This window comes from Hyalella azteca, unplaced genomic scaffold (genome assembly GCF_000764305.2).
Source record: "Hyalella azteca isolate HAZT.00-mixed unplaced genomic scaffold, Hazt_2.0.2 contig4737, whole genome shotgun sequence".
NCBI lineage: Eukaryota > Metazoa > Arthropoda > Malacostraca > Amphipoda > Hyalellidae > Hyalella > Hyalella azteca.
Window position 1 is genome coordinate 126,318 of NW_025934948.1, and position 27,573 is coordinate 153,890.

At 36.8% G+C, this 27,573-nt stretch overlaps 1 protein-coding gene across 1 annotated transcript in view; it reads left to right on the forward strand.

Annotated features, from left to right (window-relative positions):
• Positions 1–27,573, forward strand: part of LOC108676229 — a 114,294-nt gene that overhangs the window by 55,484 nt on the left and 31,237 nt on the right. Inside the window, exon 2 of the mRNA XM_047880155.1 lies at positions 26,322–26,454. Within this exon, the coding sequence (XP_047736111.1) occupies positions 26,322–26,454 (133 nt within the window). The remainder of the gene's footprint in view (positions 1–26,321; positions 26,455–27,573) is intronic.

Sequence of the window (27,573 nt, forward strand, 5' to 3'; positions counted from 1 at the left end):
GTACTAAAGGAAATATTTAATTTAGATTTATTTATTCGCTAAATAATGCCGAAATGGAAAATTAATTTGTTTGTTCACGGTAAGTCAACATCTGTTGACATCATCGTCTTTTTTTGCACGAATTCTTAAAAATTCTTCATTCATTCAGTTTGATAAGCAATTAAATTATTACGACTAGACCAGACATGATCTTCAGCTAGACCAGGACATGTTTTTCTATAAAAAATCATTGTTCGAATGCAGAGGTGGGCAGTAGCGCGCTACATGTAGCGGCTCTACATTTAAGGCAATATAGCGGTAGCTGTAGCGTCCGCTACATATTTAAGTAGCGATACGAGGTTTTGCCGCTACAGCGCTACCGCTACATTTATAGATAAAGCCTTTCCATTTTACTTAGAGGACCGGCTACCCTCCAACAAAACTTTTTTGTTTACCGACGGATCGTTTTGAAACTTGGTACACATATGTAAAACAGAAGTCTAAGACCTTTTTGTTCATGTAAATTAAAAAAAATGAAAGAAAACATGTAATTAATCGAAAACGGCAAATAAGGGGTACTCTAAAAAAGTTTAAACCTTTTGCAAATCACATGCTACAATGTCGAGACACATATCATTAGATTTGTAACAACAATATCTAGCGACTGTAGAGGCCCGATTTTTCATTTTCCTCGTCGTTTTTTTCGCGCTCTTCCCATTTTTTCATATTTTTACCCCCCACCTTCCTCCCCCTCCCCTATATGAGTCAAACCATGCATATATTAAAAAAAGGCTTCTAGAGTCGCTAGGTATTGTTTTTACAAATCGAATGGTATGTCTCTCATTGCCGTAGCTTAAAAACTGTTTGAGTTATAATTTTTTAAGATGGCGTTTTTTGGATTTTTGAAATGTTCAGGGGAGCCAAATAGAGTAAAATTCATTGAAAACAGAAGAATATGCCCAAAATGTCTTGATATTGTAGCCCAAGCTTTCCCATTGCCAATTATTTGCATTCAAGGTACCAGCACGCGTCTTCAGACCTATTTATGTTGAATTTAACGTGAAGAATAAACTATAAATGGGACTTATTACATATAAATATATATATATAAAATATAAATTTTACGTAACTTTACCACTGCATTACGCAAAAACTATTGCATGAACATCCATGGTAGTAGCTTTGTTAAACGCGTCTTGTTTGTAGCTTTCAAACGAGTGCTAACACTTTGTAATTAACGAAAGTAATGATCTATATATACAGATTAAATTCAAATAAATCTTTGTACATATTGTTAAAAAATGTTCATATATATATTTTTTAAATTGTCTTACGCAAAAATTATAGCACGCACAGACATGAGGTAAACTGCGTTAGACGCGCCTATTCAGCAGCTACAAAATGAGCCAAGAAAACAATAAAGCCAAAATTTCCGATTTTTAGGGTAGCCGGTCCCCTATATAGTATTCAATATTATTTAAAAACCAGCATGATACGTACATAATATGAATTACAGAATAAGACTGTACGAAAGATTTCGGTGTAATGTTGTCAACCTCAGCCTGCTACTAGTGTCAACATATTAGTTGCTACTTGTTAAGTTGTTACCAGTTACCACTTACAGTTTTTTTTTCATCTTTCAGTTTGCTTACACTTATTTTTACACAGTTCTTTTTATGTTTCACCTTCCCTACATGGATGTCTACTTTAATCTACCAATCTCAAAAATAATCCACATATATATACAGAAAAAAGACTAATTTTTATATGTATATGTAGATAATTTTTTAGATTGGTAGATTAAAGTTCACATCCATGTAGGGAAGGTAAAATATAAAAAATAACTGTAACTTCTATTTACAGTATCTAATCCTGGGGTAACCTTGGGTAACCCATACATACAATAAATATTTAGAGATTTCCAATAATTTTGGCCATTGTAGCGGCTAATGTAGCGCGCTACATTTTACTGTAGCGGTAGCGGTAGCGCCCGTTACAATCTAGTGGGTGTAGCGGTAGCGGTAGCGCCCGCTACATTTAGAGCATGTAGCGGTAGCGGTAGCGCCGCTACATTTCCAAGTAGCGCTGCCCAGCTCTGTTCGAATGCTAAGTGAATGAACGTTTTTATTCGAGTAAAGGAGACGATGCACTAAACTATACAGGCACAAGCTTTCACTTAATTTTCTGTAAATTGAAATTTGTCTGTGTGTGCGTGTGCTATGTTAATGACATACAGAGGACTGATGGCATGGAAATGAATCTTGAACTGTTCGAAGTTGTTTGCATGAACCGAAATGAAAAAAATTGATTCATTAATTTGATGTAAGACTATGCAAAAACCGGGGAAATTTTTCAGCACAACATGAAGGTCTCTGGATTGCATAGCCTGTGATGCTGGATTACGCAAATAACGAGTTTTTACACGGAAATCAGAACTGTATCGGTAATTCACCTGTTCTCAAAGTGAATTTTAAACAAAAAAAATACTAATTCGTTAAACACCTTTAGTTTCATTTCATGAGTAACCTAAATCTGCGTGTGGGTTTATCCCAACTTGAAATGCTTCGGCTGCATCAAGCAAAGTGAGTGGCACGCTCCAGAGAAGCCGTTACATTGACTCCATGCCGAATACTTGATGTTGCTGATCTCCGACCCGAGCTGTGGACCTCAGGAGGGCTGAGGTTCTCAGCAAAATTTGCACACGCGTGCATTGAAGCCGCTTTGAAGCCTCCCTCTAAAGCCTTCAGCAGTCACGGCCTGGCGCTTAACTCGAGCTGCGGGCTCGATTTCTCCTCCGCTTTCTACGTTGATCCAAAAGTAATCGCGATTGTCGAGATAGCATGACAACGTAACACTATTTACACATGGATATAGTTCAAATTAAATAGGTACAAGCTAGAATATTCTCCAAATAAATATTAGTAAAATCTCACCTAAATTTGTTTATAACAATGAAATATTTTTAAAGAATATTTCGTCATACATTAATTGTCGAAAAATTTAGTTTTATCACACGGAATATTGCGAATATAATTTAATAAACACTAATAATAATAATAATTTGGTACTAAAATGCGAATAAATAGGCTCATTATATTAGTAACATCATTCACCGGCGAATTCAGTGGAGAAAAAACACTAGTTTATCATGTTTTAGCTCCATATTTCCGATTGTGAGATTTGATGAGTGATCAGGCATCAGTACAATGCTTGGCCAGAATAATTTTTTATGTGTTATTTCACTATATTCGAAATTTATCAATTAAACAATTGATTAGAGATAAATAAGCTTCAAGTGGTCGTACATGATGCGAATTCTCTTCTCGTTGGTTTATTTCTGGTCTTAATTGAATGTAAAAAATACACTGATATTTAGTTTTGTGAATTTGGATCGCTCGCATTAGGATCATCAGCTTGTATTTCTGAGGCACTGGTGGGGCGTAAGGCGGATCTAATGATGCTTGTTTGGTCTGTTGGCGCAGTTTCTTCAGGGCGAGGTGCCTTATTAAAGAAGGATTTGGCCGAGGGAAATACTGGCTCCGCAAAAATGGATGGCCTCGTGTTTTTGCCGAGTAGCAGTGCCCTTGGTGCCTCTAACCGAGGTATCGAAAATCTAGTGCATCTTCTTACAAGCACCGGATAAAATACACATCGGGGAAAATCTCGCTTCCCTGTAATGGATGTTTTTGACACAAGCAAGAATATTTTAAAACTCATGAGATGCATGTTCAGTGAAATAAAGAACGAAAATTGAAGATGTTGGAAGGATTTCTAATAGGATTAAGCAAATTTATTAGAACCTCGAGTGAAAATAGTGGGTGAAATGTTACTTTCTACTTAGTTTTGTTAACTATTACAAAAATTATATCACGATAGACGAAATTGACGTTTCTGTGGTGGTAAAAACCGAATTTCAGGCTTAGTAAAAAAAAGTGACACACATATGTCGTCCAAAAAAGAAAGATTGAAGATTATGAAGCTTCCCAGTCTCCGTTATCGTCGCCTGCGCGGTGACCTCATTGAAGTATACATGTATACTCATGGTTTGTACAAGGTTCCAGAAGGATTACTAGAATTTTAAACAAGAACCAACACCAGGCGCCACAGCTATAACCTAAAAAAAAACTGCGGTACAACTTATCCACGCGACAACATTTCTTCTCGCTTCGAGTCACCGACATGTGGAACAGCCTCCCTGAAGATATTGTTGATCCAAGTATCGACGCGTTCAAGAACAGACTAGACAAGGCCATGCAGGAGCATATGTTTAGTCTTAAAATGCCTGATATCCTACGGAACAACTGAATTCTAGAAGCGATTTTCAATCTACCATCCGTTGAAAAGACATGATCAAAAGGCCAGTCTAGTAAAAAAAAAAATACAAGAATCGGCGACAGGCCTATCCAGGCCTATCCTTCAATGCCGAAGATACTATACTAAATACAAAGATCTAATCTGTTTCGTCCAACTACTTTATAATAATTGTCATGTTTGAATATCAAATAGTGCCCGATTATCCAGTACGTATCTTATTGTCTCACCTCCAACATTTGGCATATATGGGATGTTTTGATGAAAAAAATAAATGTACTTAATTCTACCCAATTGTTCCTCCGTCGCGAGAACTTTCTTTCTGAGCAGTTCTTGGCTCTTCGAGGGGCAAGACGCCTGAACTTCCGCAGCCCTTGAGAGATTTTTTCATTGCCTATCGCACATCAGTCTGCATGAACGGCCCCTTTAGCTCAGCTTCCTGCCGCACTTTAGTACCGTTCAATATCGCACCAAACTACACTTACGACCACACGTTTCACTCCTTATCTATGTCGAGCACACGCCTTTTAAAAAATCATCGAGAATCTTGGGGAAGCTAACATTTTCCAAGCAATGAATCGTCCGAGAAGTTGTTAATTGTAGACGTGAGAAATAATCTCAACTTGCTAGATTAAGGAACATTCTTGGAAGACTTTTAAGGCTGGAGAATCTCACTAAATTTGTTAAGAACCCGTAGTTTTACTCGAACATCGACGATGCGACTAAATTAAACTTTTAAATTATACGCAAATTGGATGGCCGTGGTACGTTGCTGTGGAACTGTAATGACGGTGAGCCACGAGCTGGAATTATAATTACGAATATCCACCTGTCGTTTCTAAAAGCAAATGCAATATAATCGAATTGAATAATTACTTTTTTAATGCTTCGTGTGAAAAAATCCTTTTATTTTGCGCCTGTTTTATTACAAGAAGGAACACGCCAGAGTGCAATAAATTTACCCCCTTGGAAAGTTGCTTGATCGTTGCATATATGCACCGACAGGCAACGAATACAGCATCTACCATTATAGAGGATCTGAGGAAGCAACCACATTAATGTTTAATCACCTGATTACGAATTATATTAATAAATCTTATCGAGTAATTATGTATTTTATAAATGGAGCAGCGGGATGCTGAATAACTTCTCGTTTATCACTGAGTATCCATATGATTGCATTCACCACATGCGTCGTAACCCAGCAAACTTATTACATTAAATCGATTGGTTTAATCGCTTCAAATTGGAGCCTATCTGACAGCCTCCACCAACATATCACGTCGGCAATTAGATTAGGTCCTCTTGATCTGATCAGCTCTCGTACATAAAACACTAACGGGATTCAATAACCTATATACGAATCTAGAAAATAATTGTTTAATTTTAACTTAACGTACTCTACTTCTCTGTGTTTGCAATTCATCAGTTCCTCAATACAATGCATCTCTATATATTATTTCAAGACGACATGGGTACAGAGGGCTCGCCAATACGACAGAACTCTATGCGCTGTGGGCAGAGGTGGGCAGTAGCGCGCTACATGTAGCGGCAGCTACATTTTCACTAGCGGTAGCGGTAGCGGCGCTACATTTAAGCAATTCAAGCGATAGCGGTAGCGCCCGCTACATTTAGAGCATGTAGCGGTAGGGGTAGCTGCCGCTACATTTCAAAGTAGCGCTGCCCAGCTCTGGCTGTGAGGCTTCAGTATCCAAAAGCTGAGTGGCCCATCAATGCCTGAGTCAACACCAGACGACATTTGGCTGCCATCGGCCAAGTTTCCTGCCCGGCGAGCACGCAACTCGCGGATGCGGGCCATCGATTGCATGCAGACCTGCCCTGCGCCCAGTGCCACTTAGGAAACATTGGTCGCTCTGGAGCAGGAAATAACTGTTAGCTTCCATGCAGCAGCAACAACTACCTCGGTTGAAACTTGGTCACTCGCCGAATGGTGGCTTTTAGCGAATAACTGCTCATTTGCAACGCCATGCATGACAATGGGACTTAGGTTGAGGGTAAAAATAACATTTTTATTAGTTGGTTGCTCAACTGTCGGCCACAACGACAAACAATCACCTCTGCTGCTTCTTATTTGGTATATTCTGAAAATTTTAATTCGCCAAATAATTATTTAAGTTGTCAGTTTATCCGTATAACCAGCTATTCCAAATAACATTTGATTATATATAAATTAAAAATACTTATCGCTAAGATATTTGGCACATGTGTCGAACAAAATAATACATGTATATGCAACAAATATTTTGAATATTTCGGTTCCAAGTTCCTAATGTTGAGATAGTGAGTTAGCTACCATCGTATAACTTGCATCTTAGCGAGTTATAACTCACTTGCCATCCTTTTTCTGTTCCAGTTACGCAAGCAATATTAAACACAACAATTATGTCGCTGCAAGACTCACCAAGTAAAGCAATTTCTTGACACGAGTTGAAGAGCATTTTTCAGTCGTAGCGGTTTCTAATTACTTAGTAAGCAATACTGAATTTCTAAGCTAACTGACCGCAAGGATGAACCAACTCGCTTTTTCCTCACGCCATTCCTGGTAATAAACTTCGCACATGCCCTTAAAGTCCTAATCAAGAATACATTAATTTAAATAAACATGAATGGATATTGCCATGGATATTGCCATGGAAATTGCCAGCTATACGAAACTAAACAAAAATAAATAATCGCGATAGAAAATTCCTTGAAAAATTCTGCCTGCCTCATTAGGGTTGACACGAGAAAAATTTCCTGTATTAAATTGCAAAGAAATGGCTAAGAATGAAGTTCTGAGCATTACAAGAGTACAACAAAGATACATTCCATAGATTCACAAGAGAGCGACAACAATTACAGCGGGAAGCAAAAGAGTCTGATTTATGCCAGCAGGAGCTGCAGCTAAATGAGCATTTCAGAGACAGTAGGTCAAGCGTTATAACGAGTAAAATCTGCATAAAACTGGCTGCATCAACGGTAAAAATTACAACTGAGAGACAATAAAGGACGCTTCGTTGGAACATCTCGTTGAAAATGTTTGACTTACAACGCACGACAAACTAGCGGACAGACTCGTATATATGTTGGACGTTCTCGGTTCGGTGCTCTAGTCCGGCAGCGCTTGGCTGGAAACACGAAACAATTGTACATGCAACGAGAACGTCGCTGCAATCCGTAGACTTGTTTAAACGGATGAATATTCATGTATTCCAGAAGCAGGAATTCACAACAATGATAGAAAAGCTAAGAAATTCAATTGCGAAGAGTTGAAATCTTTAAATTAGTTTGTCTGAATTTTTTTCGCATGGCATTCTAAACTTGACGATGAAGAAGTTATTTCTCTCATCTTATCCCTTAAGTTTTTTATTTAATTTATCATTTAAAATGTGATATCATTAATTAGCAGTATTTATTTGTTGATTGCGGTGCCCTCATTTTGTGTTTTACTTATTGAACATCATGAACATGTCAACTAGTGGGCTGCGCTGTGATGAACATTGTAGGAATTTCATTTAATAGTTAACTTTATACATTAACCGATGGCATGCACTGTCTAATAATTTTTAATTTATAATTTCACTTGAAATAAAACAATCCTGAAAACATCTAACAGATAAATTATTTATTAATATTGTTGAATTCTTCAATTGAATTGATGATTATGTATAAAGCTTGTAATTTTAACTTTGTGTCTTTTACGAACTATATATTGAACACTGTAATTGTGACATCATTCGTCTTTTAGTGAAAAGAATTGTTATTATGCTTTCTGTACGATTGTTCATAACGCGCTTCTTTATTATTCATAGTAAGTCCCGTGAGGCCCTTTCCAAGCACGCGCTCAGAACGACGCACGCCCAGCCGCCGAACTACGCGCTTCTGCTGGCTGCGTAGCGTTTTACGCGCCTGTGCCGACTGCTTTTGAGACGCCCAGCCGCCGAAGTACGCGCTTCTGCTGGCTGCGTGGCGTTTTACGCGCCTGTGCCGACTGCTTTTGAGACGCCCAGCCGCCGAACTACGCGCTTCTGCTGGCTGCGTGGCGTTTTACGCGCCTGTGCCGACTGCTTATGTGGCAAGCCAGATTAGACACTTTTGCACGTCGTTGTAGTGCGGACAATTGTTTAAGTAAAAGCGCCTCGCTTCAGAGTGTCTCGGAAACTTGCTGCACACAAAATTTTGAAAGAAAACTTCATAATGCTTGGCAATGCGAATACTATTTGACACCCTCAACATTCACGCTAACTAAAAGTAATTACTAAGATTAAGTTTAGGATGTAAAAAGAGGTGAAGACGTACTTAAGTGGAATAACTACAGCTGAAATGTTTTTTAGAAGAATTTGCTCAAGTTGCTAAAGAATCACGCGTAGCTGGAATGATAATGCAACACATACAAAAATAATAATCCGTTGTATTAATACGTATGCGAATTTATGATGAAATAACTAATGATTTGAATGAAGAAAGGCAATTTTTGTATTTTTCATTGAGGCTGGCAACTCTCGGCGTGATTGTAGTGCAGTAGTTAGCGACACAATATGCGCAGCACAGAGATGAGAGGAGCCCAGCCTCGAAGCTCGGTTCATTTCTCGGTATCACTAGTGGGCTGCGGTTGGCCACAGTCAATAGGTGGTGCATCAGCATGGCCTTGGCTTGGTGCCCAGAAACGACCTCTGGGTATTTGGACCTCTGGGTACTTGTTACCTGGGGATTTTAAAGTAACCGCAAAGCGGTTCGATCACAGGCATTATTGTGAAAACACAATAATATACGAATATAAATGTGGATTCGGCGCATTCATGGAATAATAAATCTCATTAAAAAAGTTCAATATTTGTGATTAAATTCATTTCGCAATTGTACGACTTCATGAAGTTTTGTCCGAAAAAATATCACATTAGAGTTCGGTTTTCAAATTTTATCGTATTGCCACACTAACGAAGTTTAAGTTTAGCTATTAGGTCCGCTTTTACTTGTTGAAAATTGCAACTCCCTTCATTTATTATTTTTAGGCGATTTTTTATTTTATTTTGCAACCTTGCATATTGTGCGATAAAAATAGGCGATCAGTTGTAATTTTTTCGTATGCAAGCAACTTTTATGAATATTTTTATGCAGAGAAATTCTTTGGTTAACCTTGAACAGAAGTGATGAATCTTTAAATTTTCTTCCCGTTGTCTGTTACCCTAACTGAAAAGTGATAAAAAATCAGATAATAATAAACACTCCTCCACTAAGGTTCAGTCACTGAATGTTTGTTAACACAATTGTTTACATCTGATGCAAGAAGTCGAAGCCAGGAAAAGTCCACTTCTAAGTAGGATGGCTCAATTCAATAGCATGTGCACCCAAGTTCTTATCTAAGGAAAAACACATCACCTCCCACACGACCAGCAGATAACACAACTTCACAAAGGAAAAAACAGGTCAAAAGACTTTTTCTTGCTGCCACTCGAGAAGGTTTCGGACGGACAACTACGGCACTGCAATATTGTTGCCTACCGCCGTAAAGACGACGCCAACTTGTCACTTCGGTGCTCGTAACTTCCCATGCTTTTTACGGCGATGCTTGTCGCAGGGGTTCAAGTATAGCCCCTCAATTCATGCGATGCCTCCATGTGTGAACTAGCTGCAAAAAATTATCAAATCAAACATGAGGCAGCTTAGTTTCATTTGCATTTATTGAAATTGACCATCTTTTAAAACTTTTTTTACTTCGCATTGCATTCACAAATGGCTTTGAACGAACTCGTTTTGCAATATCGAATAACTGTTTCTATTTAACGATCTTGTTTTTTACTCCCCAAATAAGTTTCATAAGGATTGAAGCTAGAGATGACATATCACTGACTCAGAATAAAGTAATCTTGGCTTTGGTTTCTTTATTATAAATTTGAATGAATATTTTTTTCTGCGATTGCATTTCCACTGATGCTGAATGTGAGAAATAAATTCGCAGTTAATAGATGATTCCAGATAAGGATTGCAATTATTCTCATAAGAAAATATCAAATATCTGGAGAATACGTTAACAGATATTACAGAGCCGAACAGGTTAAATTTGTATTCTGCAATTTTTATCACATATCGAGCTAATTTTAGAAGGGCTTATTCTAATTTGAGTAAGCTCCATACAAACGGTATATTCCTCTTATCTGCCTCATGCCACAAGGGCTTACATTGATTTGCTGAACTACAAAAAAATGATATCATCTGCTTATCGACCTATCTTTAAATGACCTGATCTTAGTTTGGTGTACTCCAAACCAACGTAGGTATAGTCAGCCAATGGTTAAATGGGCTTATCTTAAATTTGACATCACATCAGCAGGTATTATCAGCTTATCAATTAATTGTTATACGGGTGTATCATAATTTGGGGAACTCGATACGAACGGTATTGTTAGTATATCGATTTATTTCTCAACGGCTTTAATTTACTTTGATGCAAATCTCGTTATCTCACTGACGGTTGTAGTAAATGAATGTTGCAAACCAGCCAAGACCAAACATAAATCGCTAGTTTAGCTCGAGCCAAAAACTCCTTAAAAGAGCTCTCAGTAAAGTAAATAATTTTAAAGTACTAAGAAAGTACCTACGTTTTGAAAAAGTCTCCTCCATACGTAAGAAATTCTAAGAAGAAAAGATTAATTTAATGCCTATATTAAACCCCTACTACTAGTAACATAATAAAGAATGTTAACCCGTTTTACCAGGACGATAAAGCAGCTATTGTGCTCACTGTCAAAATTAAACACTGTTTACTCATTTCATGTTTGAGTACATTTTATTTATTCAAAAGCTCTCCTTCAATCATTATACAAGTGAATTGTATCTTTAAATTGTTTGTTCGTAGTAAATGGAATGTACTTTTCAATTGCATTGTGGTATTTGAACTTAGTTTCTGTGAATTCGACTAGACTAAGTATTCAGATATCGGCTGCCTATACGCTGTTCTAGTTATAAGAGTAATCGTTTGGTAATGGTTGTACGAGAAGCTACCGTAATTAAGATTGGTTTGACGTTTGATAGCGGGCACAGAAGACTTGGGTGTTTGCAATCAAATGTCGAGAGAGCCAATGTCACGGACCAGTTTCTAGCCCCTGCCTGACTATTTATTCGCGAGTGCGCACGTCTTTGAATAACTGTGAAGTTAGGTAACCGTTCAGTGTAACTCTTGCACATGGGATTTCACCGTACACAAACACGTGGAAGTACATAGCGTGGTGAAATTTTCAAATTAACATTGGCTGATTTTATCACTTTAACTAATGAGTTTCCTGCCGTTGGAATACTGAAATGAACATCTGCCGTACCCAGTAAAAAGATTATCTCGACAACTTCTATAGTAAACACCAGTTCGTCCCGTATGAATATGTTAGGAAATACCCGTATAATGTCGACTCGTCGCGTCGATACCTGCTATGAGCCAGCCTTGAACACGAGAACTTCGCGAGTGCAATTAGAAAAATTTTCTTCATCTAATCAGGAAGCCCTTCAGCAAATTCCCAAAAACCGATGGCTTTCGATCAAAGAGCTTCCCGCCGTTCAAACTCCAGCTAACTTCTTCAGGAGCAACACTTGTTTAACCCTTGAGCATGTGATGCCTCGCAGCTCGCCACATTTAAAAAGTTCGTCGACTTACTAACTATGTTTCGCAAACGATATTTGATATCAAGTACCTTGTCGATTTATGCAGCTGAAATTAAGGAATATATGCTCAAGCGTCCGCCCAACAAGTTCGTTAAATCACCCTAATTTTGTTCTCAATAATAATGCTTATGGGAAGTTCGGATGAAATTTGTTCTCTCTTGGCTTTGATGATGAACGAATTATGGTCTAGTCATTACAAACTTGCAATATTAAAATCTTAAACTATTTGAAGTGCTTACTGAAGCTTAGATTCTTTCAAATAAATCCCAATGATGAATTCAACTGTGCTTGGAAAAAGAAAATGAAAAAAACTCTTCGGGAAAAGAAACAAGGCGGTTCTCGGGAATATAATGGACATTCCATGATAATCCTCAAATGTTGCATTTTTGTTTATATACATATATCAATGAAAGTAAATTGAATTGCTATCCAAAACCTCCAGTTCAAGTTAAAACCTTATTGAACTGAACTCGGATTGTGCCATGGATGAATATCAAAGAAATGAAAGTGGTCAAAAAACATTGTTCTAGTTATTTAGATATGAAGTTCAAAAAGCTTTTTTCTTGAAGGTTCCATTGTATGAGAATGTTCTGCAACATACTATATAGATTCGATTTGTCTCTTAGTTGATGCGGAATACAGAAATGTCTACTCCATAAACGCATAAAAGCAATTCATTTTTTGTTCTGATCACAATATGGTCATGTGACGAAAGGCCAATATTATCGGTTGTACTTGCATATCATCATGTATTGTAAGTGCTGTTCAGCCTTAAACTCTTCGTGCCTGAACCAGTATCTCAAAGTGATGAGAAATTTGCTTAATATGCGTACGGAGAGCACTCGCTCCATGCTTCCTGACTGCACACCTCAATACAGAAGCGACTATGTTATAAGGTTAGAATGACACACGTGAATGGCACAATTGTCTTAACGGTAACCCTCAATTGTGAGGGGTGTGAATTAGTTAGCAACTGACCAGCATGAGATAGGTGAAATTTGAAATTCTACTTTTAATTTTCGCTGATTGCTGCATACAAAAAAATTTAAAACATTTTTAGCATTCCTTGAATTCAGAAAAATTAATTTGCAAAGTTCTTGTTGAAAATTTAAAAATTCTTTACGTATTCCTAGTCTTAGATGCGTACTAGAGTAACTCGAAATAAAAATAGAGGGAGTTAGAAAACATGAAGATAGCAAAAAAAAATTAACCTTATTTTTCTAAATGAAATCGTTTTATAGTCAAACTGCATCTTTAGTTTCGCAATCATAGAATGTACGTACAATCAATGAGTGATAAAAAAAATTCTCAGGCAGACATGAAAACATAAATTAGATGACATTTATATTTACTTTAAATCCATTTGGAGATTGATCTTTCTATTTGCAATTTCAAGAGGAAAAGAACAGAGAGCGGCATTAAAACTGAAGATTGTGGGTCAAGGCAACGTGAATGGGTAAGGCCAGAAGAGGTTAATCAAGAGTAGATGAGGCCGGATGATTAACTGCTTGCTTATGAGCGAGCGAGCATGCTCAAGTATTGGCTGAAGATGTACGGCGCTATTAACTATAGGCCGTGTATCACTGATCTCGATTACGGTGTTCCAGTGCAGTCTTCGGCTGCTAACTCTGCGGCTGAGTAAAGTTATTGCTTGCTAGCTCAGACTGGGCGATGACTCCAGAGCTTATTTAAGAGTTATATTTGTGGCCCACGGTGGCACTCCAACTTTTTTCAGGTGTCATAGGTGTCTCTTCGCACCCCAAATTATGATTCGAAATACATCTCGTGGTTATGCACCGCTCTACTCCCTGACTCGGTGAAAATGGTTGTCCCGCAAAGTGGATCCCTAGATGAGCCGGATCTTCCGTTGAAATCGAAAAGGTCACGAAGGGGTCACGTCTCGATTTTGGCGAGGGAATGTTCTGTCGGGGGGAGCCGGCGAGATGACAAATTGCATGACGTGCCCTATCATTGCCGCTAAAATTAGGATCCAAGATGGCCAATTTGTCACCGTAAAAGAAGCTCTTGACAGTTAATCATCGGGCATTTGGAGTGGAGACAATCTAATCTAGCAAAGGGGTGTCAATGCTCAACTCGTATATCTTTTTTTGCGTTATAGGAGGACGTTATGAAAAAATTACGAATGACCATATTGATTTCTTTTGAAATTTCAAGACTGTTGACGGTAGCATATTAATGACGACTCCAATATTATTCAGGTGGTTTCTTTCCATGAAGATAAAATTTCCATAAAATTCAATGTTCACGTTTGTATTATTTAATTTAAAGAAAGTTGCTTTAGATTGTGTGAGCGCGGCCTTGCTAAAACGTTCTTTTCGGAAGAAGGGATCGAGAGGGTGCTGCTTGTTCATCGGTTCGTGGGCTCGATTAAATATTTAATGCCCCAGATATTGAACGTTAACGTCTATACCCAATTTTTCCCCATGTTCCAGTTTTTCTTACGATTTTTTAAGCATGATAAACGGGCTTCAATAATACATTACGTCTTCGGGTTTAGGACGAGATTTGGTTCCTTGAAGTGAAATCTATGCTTCTTATGGCAAAACAATATTTTGTTTTAGGGCAACAACTAAGCTACCTAAAACATAATTAATGTATTTATATTTAGGATATATCTTCGAGGCCTCCCAAATATTTTATGTCCATTGATCAAATTTAATGATAATTATTAAACATAATAATTAAATTATAATGAATTATGTCGTTGATAATAACTATAGTTCATGCTATAAACCTACAGTACTTCCTGTGTTTGTTATTGTACTGTGTTATAGAGGCGTTGTTAGCGGTTTGTGAGAACTTACTCCCCCAAAAACATAGTGATGCCAGTCCCCTGTTCGCTAAATAAAAGTCAGGTCTCGCTTAATCTGGTTAGAGCGCTCTCCTATCAATCTAAATTTCTAAGATTGATTGCATGGATGATAATACTTGCCAGTTTTCAGGGTATCGACTTGAAGTTCAAGTGTTCGGTGCCGTAGCTTTCTGAGCGCTGTCAGTTTTCTCTGAAATCGGCTCGGCTGCCAATTAATTGGGTGCGATACTTCATAAATTTTACGCAGGTGGTGTTCTCAAATTAACGTGAAAGGTGGAAGAAGCGGGAACCTTGTATGTAAAAATGAAATATGTTCTTTTACGAAAATTCTTCAAATTGATAGTATTTGAAGTAGCTCAGTGGAATTCGTTCCTTTGGTTACTTGGGCGTTGCAATCAAGCACCAATTTAAGATCCATTGAGCGCTTCATCGCCTGCCGTGCAACAAGACAAGAAAATTTTCCAGGAATAATGTCGCCAGTAGTATGCCATGCATGAGTCACTTCCTCCCACCTATGCAATGCGCGTGTAACCGAAAACTTCTCCGCGAAGTAGAAATAGTCAAGGTAGCATGTCGACTTCGCAGAGTTTTACGCATTAATTTTGAACGCAAGGAGCTAAAGAAAGACCCTTCAAACAGAAGAAAATACGATAAAAAATGCGACTTTAAGGCTTGGCTTTCTTCCACACTGAGAATTTACCTAGAGGCTTCTAACAATTGGTGCAAAGTACTTTGTGCCGATCTCTTCTGTAAGAATCGAGCAGCAAATCAGCATCAATACTCGTATTTCGCTTAGACCAGCAATTGAGTACAGCGCAGTTTGAAGAGAACTGCAGATTGCTCAGCGCCCCGCCCGCCGAGATCCGTCCGACTCGAGGGAAAACATCGAGCGTGATTAAATTTCTCATATTTTCCGAGGATTTTATTTTCTGGCATGAAGCTGTGAAAACATGGTTGCCGCTCGGATGAGCGTTAGATGGATCGAAAGACATCATCTTGCGCCCAAATATTCAATGAAACTAAGATTGAAATGAGAATGAATTAGGCAAAATTACGTTTTCGTTCTGATCTCAATTTGCATGATTGTATTGCCGTAAGCCTGGCTTGCATTATGTGAACGCAATGAGATTATTTATGAAGGTGAATTTCGTTTCGAAACGAAGACTTGAGCCACTCTAAGGTAAACTTATGGTAAACCTGCAATTGCATTCTTTGTCCGAGGAGGGAGTGGATGATGAAAATTGTAGATTTAGGATAGCGCTATTTCGATGGAGATACATACAAATCAAAACTTATTTGATTTGGATCGTTTGTTCGCCGAATGAATGACATGATGAACAATCTCACATTCCATATAGATTGTTTCTTTCCATTCTCAAGTTAGGGAAAATAAGTAGAATTATTGCATCAAACTTCGGTTTGCTTGTATGGTGCTGAGTTGCGCGGCAATAGAACTGGTTTGAAAAATATCTTCTCAGCGTTCGTATTCTTTTAAAGAGTAAGTTGACGAATGCATACAATACATGGATTGGACGCATCATGTGGTGAGTTTGTCGGCAATTTTTTGTTTAAATTGAAATTGAAGTGAAGAGATGAATCACAAACTGCGAAAAGAATTCGGACCAGGGAGAAATTCAATTAATTATTGCTGCGTATTGCGTAATATTTGTTCACATGCACATTATATGAAATTATTTGGGAAAATAATTATTATAGCATGAATTTCAGTCATCACGAGTGATGCTCAGATAGCCCATGACCGCAAATACTGCCAAATGTATCAACGAATAATTTTTATATTGGAGAAATCCTGGGATAACTTTCGAGACTACATTTAATGTTTGGATTCTTATAATAGCGAAAAGTATTTATTTTATCTCTTCATCAAGACGAAAAAATATAGCTCAGTACTCACAGCAGTGAGTGACAGAGAGCGCATTTTCTCGTCGACGAAAACGTGAAGTCACGGACGGACAGACAGACAGACGGCCATGGCGAGCACAATAGTGCATTTTTTCCATAAATGAGAAAATGCGCTAAAAACCAGGACTGATAATAAATATATCGTTCGTTTAGAATTTCACTTTTCAGGAAAATAAATGATGCACTGAACCCCTACTGATGAGGATGATTTATATATACAGTATCGATAATAGTTTTATTGGACGTCAGTTAGAGTTTTTTTTACAGGAGCAGGAATAACAGGAATAAGAATTTATGGATAATTTTTTTGGCAGCAGTTGGCAGGCCGGCAAGGCTGCAAGTTGTATTTCATCGGCCCAGAAAAGATCGAGGAGCATCCGATGCTGAATTGCGAGACCAATAATATCGTTTTGCCAGCAAAGATAAAATTTTTGTTGCCAGTGCATTGTATTTATTATACTAGTATGCCGTTCGCATCCGCCACACAACTTCAGTCACAAATATTCCCACTTAATCACGGGCGAATGAGTTAATAGTTTTTAAGGAGTGCCACTTGTCTTTTAGTCCAGATTTCCATCCACGTTTCAAAATTCGAATGTTGTTAAAATCATCTCCATGCATGGCTCATGATGGAATAATTATTGTGACGCGTAAATATCATTTGTACTTCCATTTTCATAAGCAAATTTTTGGTTAGCTTTCTGGGAGATATAAAAGTTGAGCTTTTCATTAACTAGTCCATCATTTTATTTACCATAAAATATATTGAACTTGACAAATTTAAACTTTCGGTTTTCGTCATTGTTAGTCGTGTCGTGTTAGAATCTTTTCTGTCCTATAAACAGCAAGCTCGTTGATAATTTGATTTAATTTAACAATTTATAAGTTCAGTTCATAGCGCATTTCAATTTTGATCAAAGAAATTCATTTAGTTTCAATCAAGATGTGAAGTAATAAAATTAAGCCTTGTGTCAACCACGGCAAGGAGTATCACCTTTGGGCAAGACAAAGTTTGTAAATAGCAAGGTATTTTTTAGCGAAAAACAGGCTAAATCTGGCTCATGAACGTTTTAGTTAGTACTACCAAACCCATTTCTTAGTGTGAGTAAAATTCTAGTGAATTTCTTATGCTGCTTGAAATTTTCGAAGATCAGGTACGAAGCATCTTTTATTTGGACCCACTTAAAAAGCAGCCATTGTGGTCGTCTCACTGAAATGATATAACCTTACAATTATTGACCGTAGCTGCTACAGTATGGCGTTGCTGTTGCTTATATACAGTAAACGTTGCTAGGCTGAGACTGAAACGAGAATGATTCGTTACACGAAGACATGTGTACATTGAGAGGCCCAATTAATTAAAAAGGTATTCTATGAATATATTAACTTGCAAACAACTTACAATCGATCAATCATGACAAAGTTCTCGGGGAGAAATAATCTGGGGAATGTTCAGTTCAAGAAGATCGCCAAGAGATTTTGTTGAAATATTCAGGAACTAATTTTACCGGAACAAAGTGTGCGGTTAATTGCATCTCTTGCATCACAGATGCAATCGTGGAAAAGCACTCGTTCTTTGGCTTGGAATTTCAAATTATTTCATCAATGGAAACACAGACAATACATCGAAGCCAAAAGAGGGCCGGTTTTGTGGCCTCGCGCAATAAAAGGAACAATTCAGCCGATAATTGAAACAAAAAATTTTGGAAGAGCGGAGAAAAATCGAGGTCACTTGGAAGCTCTTTGTTAAATAACGCTCCGGCAAATGGTTCGCGAAACCAATTGAGGCGGCAAGGAATTTGCAGGCCTATTGCAGGCCTATTGACGAACATTCACGGTCTGCCGAGCACAGCGCAGTGATGGCAACGGTCACATATGAATATTTTATATTGAAATCTTATGGGCATTTTGAATTTCATATCAAGCGTTACACATTATTGATCTTAGTTTAAAAGAGTTGTTATACATTTATGATTAGTATTTTATCGATGATTTCGAACAGTTCTTTAGTTATTTTTAGTGACAAGTTTAATTTAACTGATATAAGGAACATTTATTCTTACTGTATTTGATTTAAATAAAGTGACGTTTTCATGCGAAGAATGACTGAATTTCCTTTAATTAAATACATTAAATGATTTTGAATTTCAAATTGTTAACCTTCACAATAATTGCAATACTACACACGATTCTAATAATAGAGTTTTTGACAGAGCAATGTAATAAATTTCTAAACCATTTACAAATTATAAAATATAAGTTGATTTCTGTCAACACAGCATACATTTCATCATTTGATCAAAAGTGATCTACTCTGGATAAAATCTTAAAACCTTTATACAGTCAAAAATTACATAAGCCTTCCTCGTCGTTTACTCTGAAGATCCAAAGTTATTTCGCCTCCGGGATATCATTATGGTTGCATTTCGCACGTTTCAATTTCAGTTATACAGACTAAAGCTAACTTCGCTGGTATGGATAACAGTAAATTCATTTTCAGTGACGTTCTCGGATCGCAATTTCCGGGTTTACCCTGGATATAATCCTCCAAATCCAAATGACTACACGCTCCACAAAATAGTAGTTTAGGCTACCATTGCATACAGTAGAACGTGAATACAGTACGTCCATTGCATACAGTAGAACGTGAATACAGTACGTCCATTGCATTCAGCTGAACGTGAATACGGTACGTCCATTGCATACAGTAGAATACTACCATTTCATACAGTTGAACGTGAATCGACTTCGAGTTATTGGTAGCGAGCCAATAACAGAATGATGGTTCAGTTATCCGTCGCCTTGTGCGTGCGAAGGACGCATTATGAAAAAAACAGCCAATATAAAGCATGGCTACAATATTTTTCCCCTCTAAGCAAACAAATCTCACTTCCAATAGCATGAGTGAAAAACATCGTCATATTCTATTGAATATGGATTGCAAATTTTTTTGCGAGTTATTTTTCATAACTTAATTAAAAATTTAAAAAAAAATTAAAATATTATGTTTTTTCTCCTCGAAACGACCTTTTGCACATTCCACATCATATCAGAAGTTTATCAGTATTGCAATCACTTAAATTTATGTCATTAGAAAGTAATTCTTTATATTTTGCAAGTGATCATCCGTCATGTGCGGTGTTGAGTTTTTTGGAGCAAAACAATAAATAAATCATTTTTGTTTGGTTCAAGAAAAATTCTTGCGATTGTTGCTTAACTTTACTCAACCTGCAGAGATTATTTGCACTGACGTCACGCTGAGACAAGAAAAAATAGTAAAGCTGGTCTTTAAATAACGAGCATTCTACTCAATAGGAAGCAAAGAAATACAGGAAAGATGATCTATTATCGGAAAACTGAGATATCGCAAAGCTCCAACAAGCTCACTGAATTTGTTATTCACATCCATGCTGAAAATGTTATTCACAATGAAGCATCACAGTAAAGCAGATTAAATAGATTAGAATAGTTTTTCAGCATAATAGTTTAGAGCTGATTCCATTAAAAAAATTCTAATTTAATTCCAACAGTTTGTACGTCAATGGCCGTCAATGACCGCTTACTTTCGCTCCTTTGCTCCGTGGTTCGATGTTAATTGATCTAAGTTGAAGGGGTGAGTTTTGGACTGCGCGGCTTCACAAGGATAAGTTGACTCAATGAAGAGGCCAATGAATAATACACTCGTGGCAATTTCTCTGATCGCACGGGCGCTGCTATGGCAGCCAATATGTCCGGCTCGAGCTCAATACAGAAGCTGGTAAACGCTGGGATTTGCAGAGGAAATTTGTCGCAATAAATGTTCTATAGTAATGAGTCGAAGAAAAGTGTGATCGCGATTAAATGCCCGGCGAATGATATTTGTATCGATTTCAATCTTCGCAGAAGGATGAAGACTGAGATTTTATAAGTGCGTGAAAAACTATTGTGAATATTTTTGTATGTGTGCTTCTTGGTACATTTTAACAGCATTCCATTCACTTGGAAATCATCAAATTTTAAAACCTTAAAACTGTGTTAGCATTCCCCCGCGTTCTCTCATCATTTTGTACGTTATTAAATTCGTTCCTTCATTACCCAATGGCAACCTTTCCCATACTAATTGACTTCAATTATGCTGTCTGTTACCAACTGAGATCATATTAAATGCTTCTAGCATGCAATTTTTTCTTCGCTAAAGACGGTATCCATTTATTTCCAGTCGTGTTCCGTACAGAGATCTTAATGGCACTTTAACATTATCGAAAATTTTCACCTATCTGAATGATACCGATCTTAGCAGGTAAATTTGGCAGGGCACTTCTGTGTATCTATGAACTGCAGGTTTCACGCATCGATCAATATTATTAAAATTTTGGAAAATTGAAGACTTTCAATTTATTATGAAAAATTTATTTCTTGCGCGGATCGCTTTTTTTAACAGTAAATACGGATCCCTTTTATTCGTAAGGACTTCAGAAACGATTTATATTTTTTAAGTTAGAAAAAAATTACTGGAATTTATTTTGTTGGAAATAATTTTAGACACTATTTAGTTTTTGTCGTTATCAAAAAACGTTGTTATGGCAACTTTAATCAGATTTATTTTATTTATTTATTGCGTCGCCGTTTATTTTCGCTTCAAAATGATACACTGAAGATGCATATTCACTTGAATTAAAATTCTTTTTTAAATACGCTGTATTAAATTTGTCACTTACTTTTTTCGGGACAGAAATCTATAATTAAAAAATATTATTCATACGTGAGAAAAGTACTCTGTAAGTAATAATTTGTAGAAATTTGTACAAGAGCTAATTTTTAAATTCGTTTGACACGATGATCATGACAAGTATTAGGCACAATGCGATATTTTGCTGTTCGTCCAAAAATCTAATCCCTCTTTTATATTGAAAATACGTACAGCCGATTTCAGCTCTTGAACGGTCAATGATTATACGCCGGCAACTTCAACTGATAGAAAGCTGACGGCAAACACTCTCCGTGTGTTTAAAAGACATCCGCGAACTCTTACCTAGCTGCAGTGCCGCACTTCTCGCGGTCCTCGAGAAAATCAAATCAGGGCTGAAGGATCCTCGATTCATATCCATTCCAAGTTTACAAATAAAAGTTTGATTGTAACTTTGCCGAAACATTATCGTTAGCCTAAATTATGCGCTTGAAAAAATTTTCGATTTTTAGATTTCCTGATCATATAACGAGTCTCATGTATCGTATTTTCGTGTTTAAAGCGCTCAGAATCAAATTGATGTCGCTTCCTTCCAGAACGTCGCTTTTTAGGGAATTTTTATAAATGTTCAAAATATGTATTGGTTTTTTATTACAAATATTCAAATTCGATAAATGTTTTTGGGCGAAATCTGTTCACTCGACACGCTAAAATTGATTCATTTTCCCTCGTGGGAGAAGAATGTGATTCGAAGACCCATGGAATCTCATATGGTTCTGATGACTATTTGATCTGTTATAACCCTTCTAATGTCCGACAAACACCATATCCTACAATAGCTCACAAGAGGGCTCCAAATTGCGTTTGGAAGTACAGGGTGCGGCGTGGGAACTTACTCTTTTAAAAAAAATCACAAAGTAAAAAGTATTAAAGATAGCGTTTTAATTCTTTCTTTTTTACAAAGAGCTACATTTAAAGTTTCGTTGGGTTTACTTACAAGTTTAATTCTTGAATATTACATCTTGTAGGTGACCTCCATGCTGTTCAATACATTTTGTCAGACGAGATCGGAAGTTTCGCTCCACCTTCTCAAGCATGTACAGAGACTGCGAACGCGCGCTCCTCTCTCGACCACTGCATGGTCGCAACTGAACTGAGTGGACGAAAAACTTCATAGCCCGCGCACCATATTGCGCATGGCGCCACCTTCCTAGGACTAATGGCCGCCACGTGGTGCGCAATTCAAATAAGTAAGTTCCCGCGCCGCACCCTGTATTTGAATCTCTCGATTTTCTTTATAAGAGACTGCTAAGTATTAGATCGATTCCAGTTTCATTTATTTGGAGAGATAGTAAAAAATACTTTACCAGGAGGTATCCGAGTTTCTCGGAGGATATTGATGTAAGGTAGAATTTAATGCATTTTAATATTGTATCGCTTGTGAATCAATGCATTTTGTCAGATTCCCTCTGTAAAGTTAGATTAACCACTTTATTAACATTAGCAAATTTCTCGCTGGCTGACAAAGTATCCTCGACCAACGGTGGGATGAGCGGGGAGTTAGTTAGAGCTGCACGTGTGCGGAGCTGAGAGGCACGAGGTGCTCTTGCCACTATATATGATTAGTTTGCCACTATGGATGATTAGTTGAAAGTTTAGCTCTATCAGTCTATCTGAACTTTGAAGAAAAACAGAATTATACGATAGCGTTACCCTGTGCTACGTTTACTGAACCACCAGAAAGTACAACACGACTTCAATATATTTTTGTAAACCACCTATGTGAGCATGGATATAAATATCGTCGAAATTGTTCTTTTACTCTTGCCACACCATGGGAGGCCGACTGCGGAACACGTTTTGCAGTATATACCGTTTCTATGCTTATTGTGTCATCAGAAAATATCTCCAATCTTTATATAGGTCAAAATATGCAGAACATGGTTTTTCTCTGAAATTTTATGACTGTTCAATGCATCTACCTCAAATGTAACAGACACCATGAGGCAATTATTAAAGCAATGCTACTGAGCCATGTTAATGTATCAATAAACTTTGAAGATGTACATGTGGTGACAGAAGTTTGAGAAGTGTCAGCGCCACCAGCTTGCTGCTCAGATCTTCAACCATGAACAAGCGAAAACTCCAACGACGTGTTGGTGGTTCGCTGAGCTTAATATTAAAATTATTTTCAACGAAGGGTATGCATTACTATCGTTGAATTTACTGGCGTGTATTATTTCAAAGTTATTGTGACATTTATTTAGTTAATTGTCTTTAGGAAATAATTTGAAACTAAAAAATTACAAATTTGAGATGAGTCACTTTATTAATCCTGTCATCCATAATTACTTTCACATTTTTCAGTTGTCAGCGAACTGAATTGCTTAGAAATTTGATGGAAACAACTCCACATCAACAACTTTTTCGGTGCAGTCTCGTGTAATAATTGAAACGCACCGCAATGCATTTATCTCTCGTCTAAAATTTTTATCCAACCTACCCTGAAAGAGATAGTTATTAACGCGAGTGTTCAATCTCACTTGTATGTGCATTGCTAGTAATAAATTCACCGCTTATAAAGTAATGTCATTCATGCTTCTCTTCTCTTCACATAACAAGCGCAGAATATATCGAGAATATAATCTATGCTTTTCCCATCAGCAAGAAAATATTCCTAGAATTGAACGCAGAATATTCAAAATGATGACCAAGAGGAAATGATGTGTCGGCATTATTCAGGAGATCGGAACGAATTCTGAGTTTGGCGTTTTGTGATGTAAGAAATACTCTCCGAGAAAATCCAGCAAGAAACCCACTGCCATTGCGGTCTGTATGAGAACAGTTGTACAAATGAACTGCAGATTTATCCGTCGTTGAATGCATTGTGATGAGTAATATTTCAGGAGAGGGATATTTTGCGTGCGTCTTTTTAACCCGAGTTATTCAAACTGAATAGTTTTTTGTCATTGAGTTCTGTACGTATTCGAAATAGAAATCTCTAGTTTATTACCTTAGTTTTTCGGCTACTGGATCATTGTGTATGATGAAATAGCGTCACGAAATTCAGGATATCGGTCACTTCGTTCTTAGTATCATAATCTTCGGCATGCATAAAAAAGTCACTTGAAATTGTTGAGTGGAATTGCAAATCATTGAAACTTTTGCGTAAAAAGGCATTATAAAGTGTTAGTTCTGCGGATAGTATTAGATCTAATATTGGGAATAAACATTAAATGTAGACTAATGGCAAGGTACAGAAAAATAAAATTACTAATATCAAGACAATTATATATAAGAATTTATAAATATTCTTAGATCAATAAGCAAGAGCGTGAAGCCGTTTTTTGCATATCTGGTAAGGTGAAATCGAGAATTTCCCGAGGATTAATCATGTTGCGTTATTCAATGATTATGCGTCGAGGTGGAATTTATCGATTTCATTGTTCCCGTCTCCGGCAGTCTCCGGCAGTGCAATGAACATCAGAATAAATAACAATGCTTTAAACGCAATGTAATGATAGCCAGAGTTCAATTAATGTGTTATTTCATAAGGCACCGCGTCATCGATGTAGTTGTTCTGTGCTTCATCCTCCACAAGCTCGAGCTGTGATAAATAAAGTACATGGCAAATAAGGATGAATTTTAGCCCAATTATGATTTCAAAAAGCAAAAAGTTATTACAATTGCTGTCTTCGTCTATGCTTTGTGTCCTTCAAAATCCTATTTAGATTATTCTATGTCCAGTAATCGTTTTCTAATCAATTACTAGTTCTTTCATGATAATTTCGTGAGCTCAGTCCAATTTCAACCCTTTTTCTGGTAAGTAGCCTAATCTTCTGGTAAGTAATATGGTCACTCCTAATCTCCTCCGAAAAAAACCCACTGGTTTGTGATCGAGGCTACGTTATCATGTTTTTGATAATCAATAATCATCTGACCATCGTTCCCTTTATAGCATCAGCGCCTGTCTAGCCGAAAAAATTGAAATATGAAGATTCAATCAACTAAAAGTTTTGACTCGGACAATTAAATTGATGCTCCTTACGCATTTTTTAAGACGGAAATAGCAATATCTCTTCAATTAATTCATGTAACTTGATAAAATTGAATTGAACTTAGATGGTTACTTCCATCATACCCAAGTTTATATATGAATTATACTAATTTTTAAAAGTAATGACCGTATTTAATAGTTTAAACAGCTGCTAATTTCTCATTCAATATGCAAAATACATAAAATACGTACGAGTGAATCCATATCATATTTGTTCATACTTTTTCTACTGGCTTCAGATACATGAATTTCTGCAAATTTTCATGCTTGCCGTGAGAGGGTTAGAAAATTTTAGCGATCTTTTTAATACAATAATTTTGTTATGTCCAATATTTGAGCTAAATGCGCAGTCGTTTGAATCTGTTAAAAAATTCCAAGGACTTTTTATCATATCTCAGAAATTCTTAAAGAATTTTCTGATCCGTGCAGGAAATAAACCCCTTCTTTAATTGCATTTGTCAGTTTTAATTGCATTGGAAATATTTCTTAATCGTACATCCTCGATGAGCATTGTGTAATCAATGAGGTCACCATTGAAGTCATTGCATTGTTATCTCGTTGTGAGTGTTGACAACGAAGGTAGAACATAAGTCCAATTAACTGTTATATAAAGACTATACGCATTTCAATTTAATCTCAACTAATTTCACCGCCATTTCAACTCATTGTTTGCAAGAATTTCTCGACCTGCATTACGGAAGCAAGGAAACTTATAACAAGTTGTGCACTTATGAGTCTTTCTAGTGAAGAAAATATTTAATTTTATCTATTTTCACCGCCATTTCCGCTCATTGTTTACATTAATTTTTGACCTACATTACGGAATCAAGGACACTTCTAACAAGTTTTGTCACTTATGAATCTTAGAAAATATTTAACGTTTCTCTCATGGTCGGCAGTGACGCCGCTGGTGACGGTGTACGCCATCAAGGACGAGAAGGCGAGGCTTCCGTGCAACATTTCGCAGCCAGAAGACGATGAGGTCATACTCGTACTGTGGTACAGGAACCTTACCAAGGCGCCATTCTACAGGTAATGTTCTGATGCTTGTCTGCTCTGATAATAAATGAAGTTGAAGTCTCTATGTTCATAAAAACCACTTTCTTGTCTGCCACGGTTTAATCATTTCCAAACAGTAATAATTTTTCTAACAATAAATGCTACATGAAATGACTTGAATAGAATATTATTTTACATGTTTTAGGGATGTACTCACATGTTTTGCAGTTTCATTTGAATGGGTAAATAAATGATAAGCTATTATTCAAATTGAACTTGAAGCAATTGAATTTCACGTTATTGTATCCTACTTCGAACCTAAGAGAGAATTATAGTTAGATTCTGTGATGGTCGTGTTGGAGTTGTGTCCGAAGTTCATTAGAAGCGCAATCTGTGCAATGGCCTCAAACATAACTTCCGAGTTTATTGGACTCTAATTACTCAATGCTAATAACTTTGAAAGAAAGAATTGCAATTAGGCTCAATAAATTTACTTTAGTTTTCAGTTTTCTAAACTTTTCTTTCTCTATAGTTTTCTCTTAGTTTTTCTCTAGTTTTAATGTGATCGCAATGAATTGACATTCTCAGTTGTTTGTCATCAAAGTAAATTATTTAAGCAAAATTATTAGTCCGACAGTATATAGTTTAATTTTTTTCTTACAAATTGTTCAACACATATTCTATAAAGAAATTTGGAGTATGTACGATGAATATCGCCTTGGAAAATTGGTGCATGCGAATTGTTATTAAAGCGAGTATCCACAATAACAGACACATCTTGATTCCGAAAATTTAATTTTTATTAGTGACATCATTGCTGGGTTAGATTAGAAAATTTTCGTATAATTATATATTCGATCAATTGAATTGTAGTTGCGACATAATACACAGTATTAAAACTTTTCTATACATTTCATAATGGGAGGATATAGGTGATTCAACGTCAAATTCATCTTCTTAATAATAGTTTGCGAGCGTGTGCCTCTTTGCTCTCAAGAGTTTTTGAGTTCTGTAATTACTTTAATAACAGGAAATATCATGCTTTGTTCTCATGATTGTATATACCGAGCAATAACGCAGTTTATCAGCGAAAATAATATACTCAAACAAAAAACAAATTTCAACAGAACAACTTATAAATAATCTCGAGCA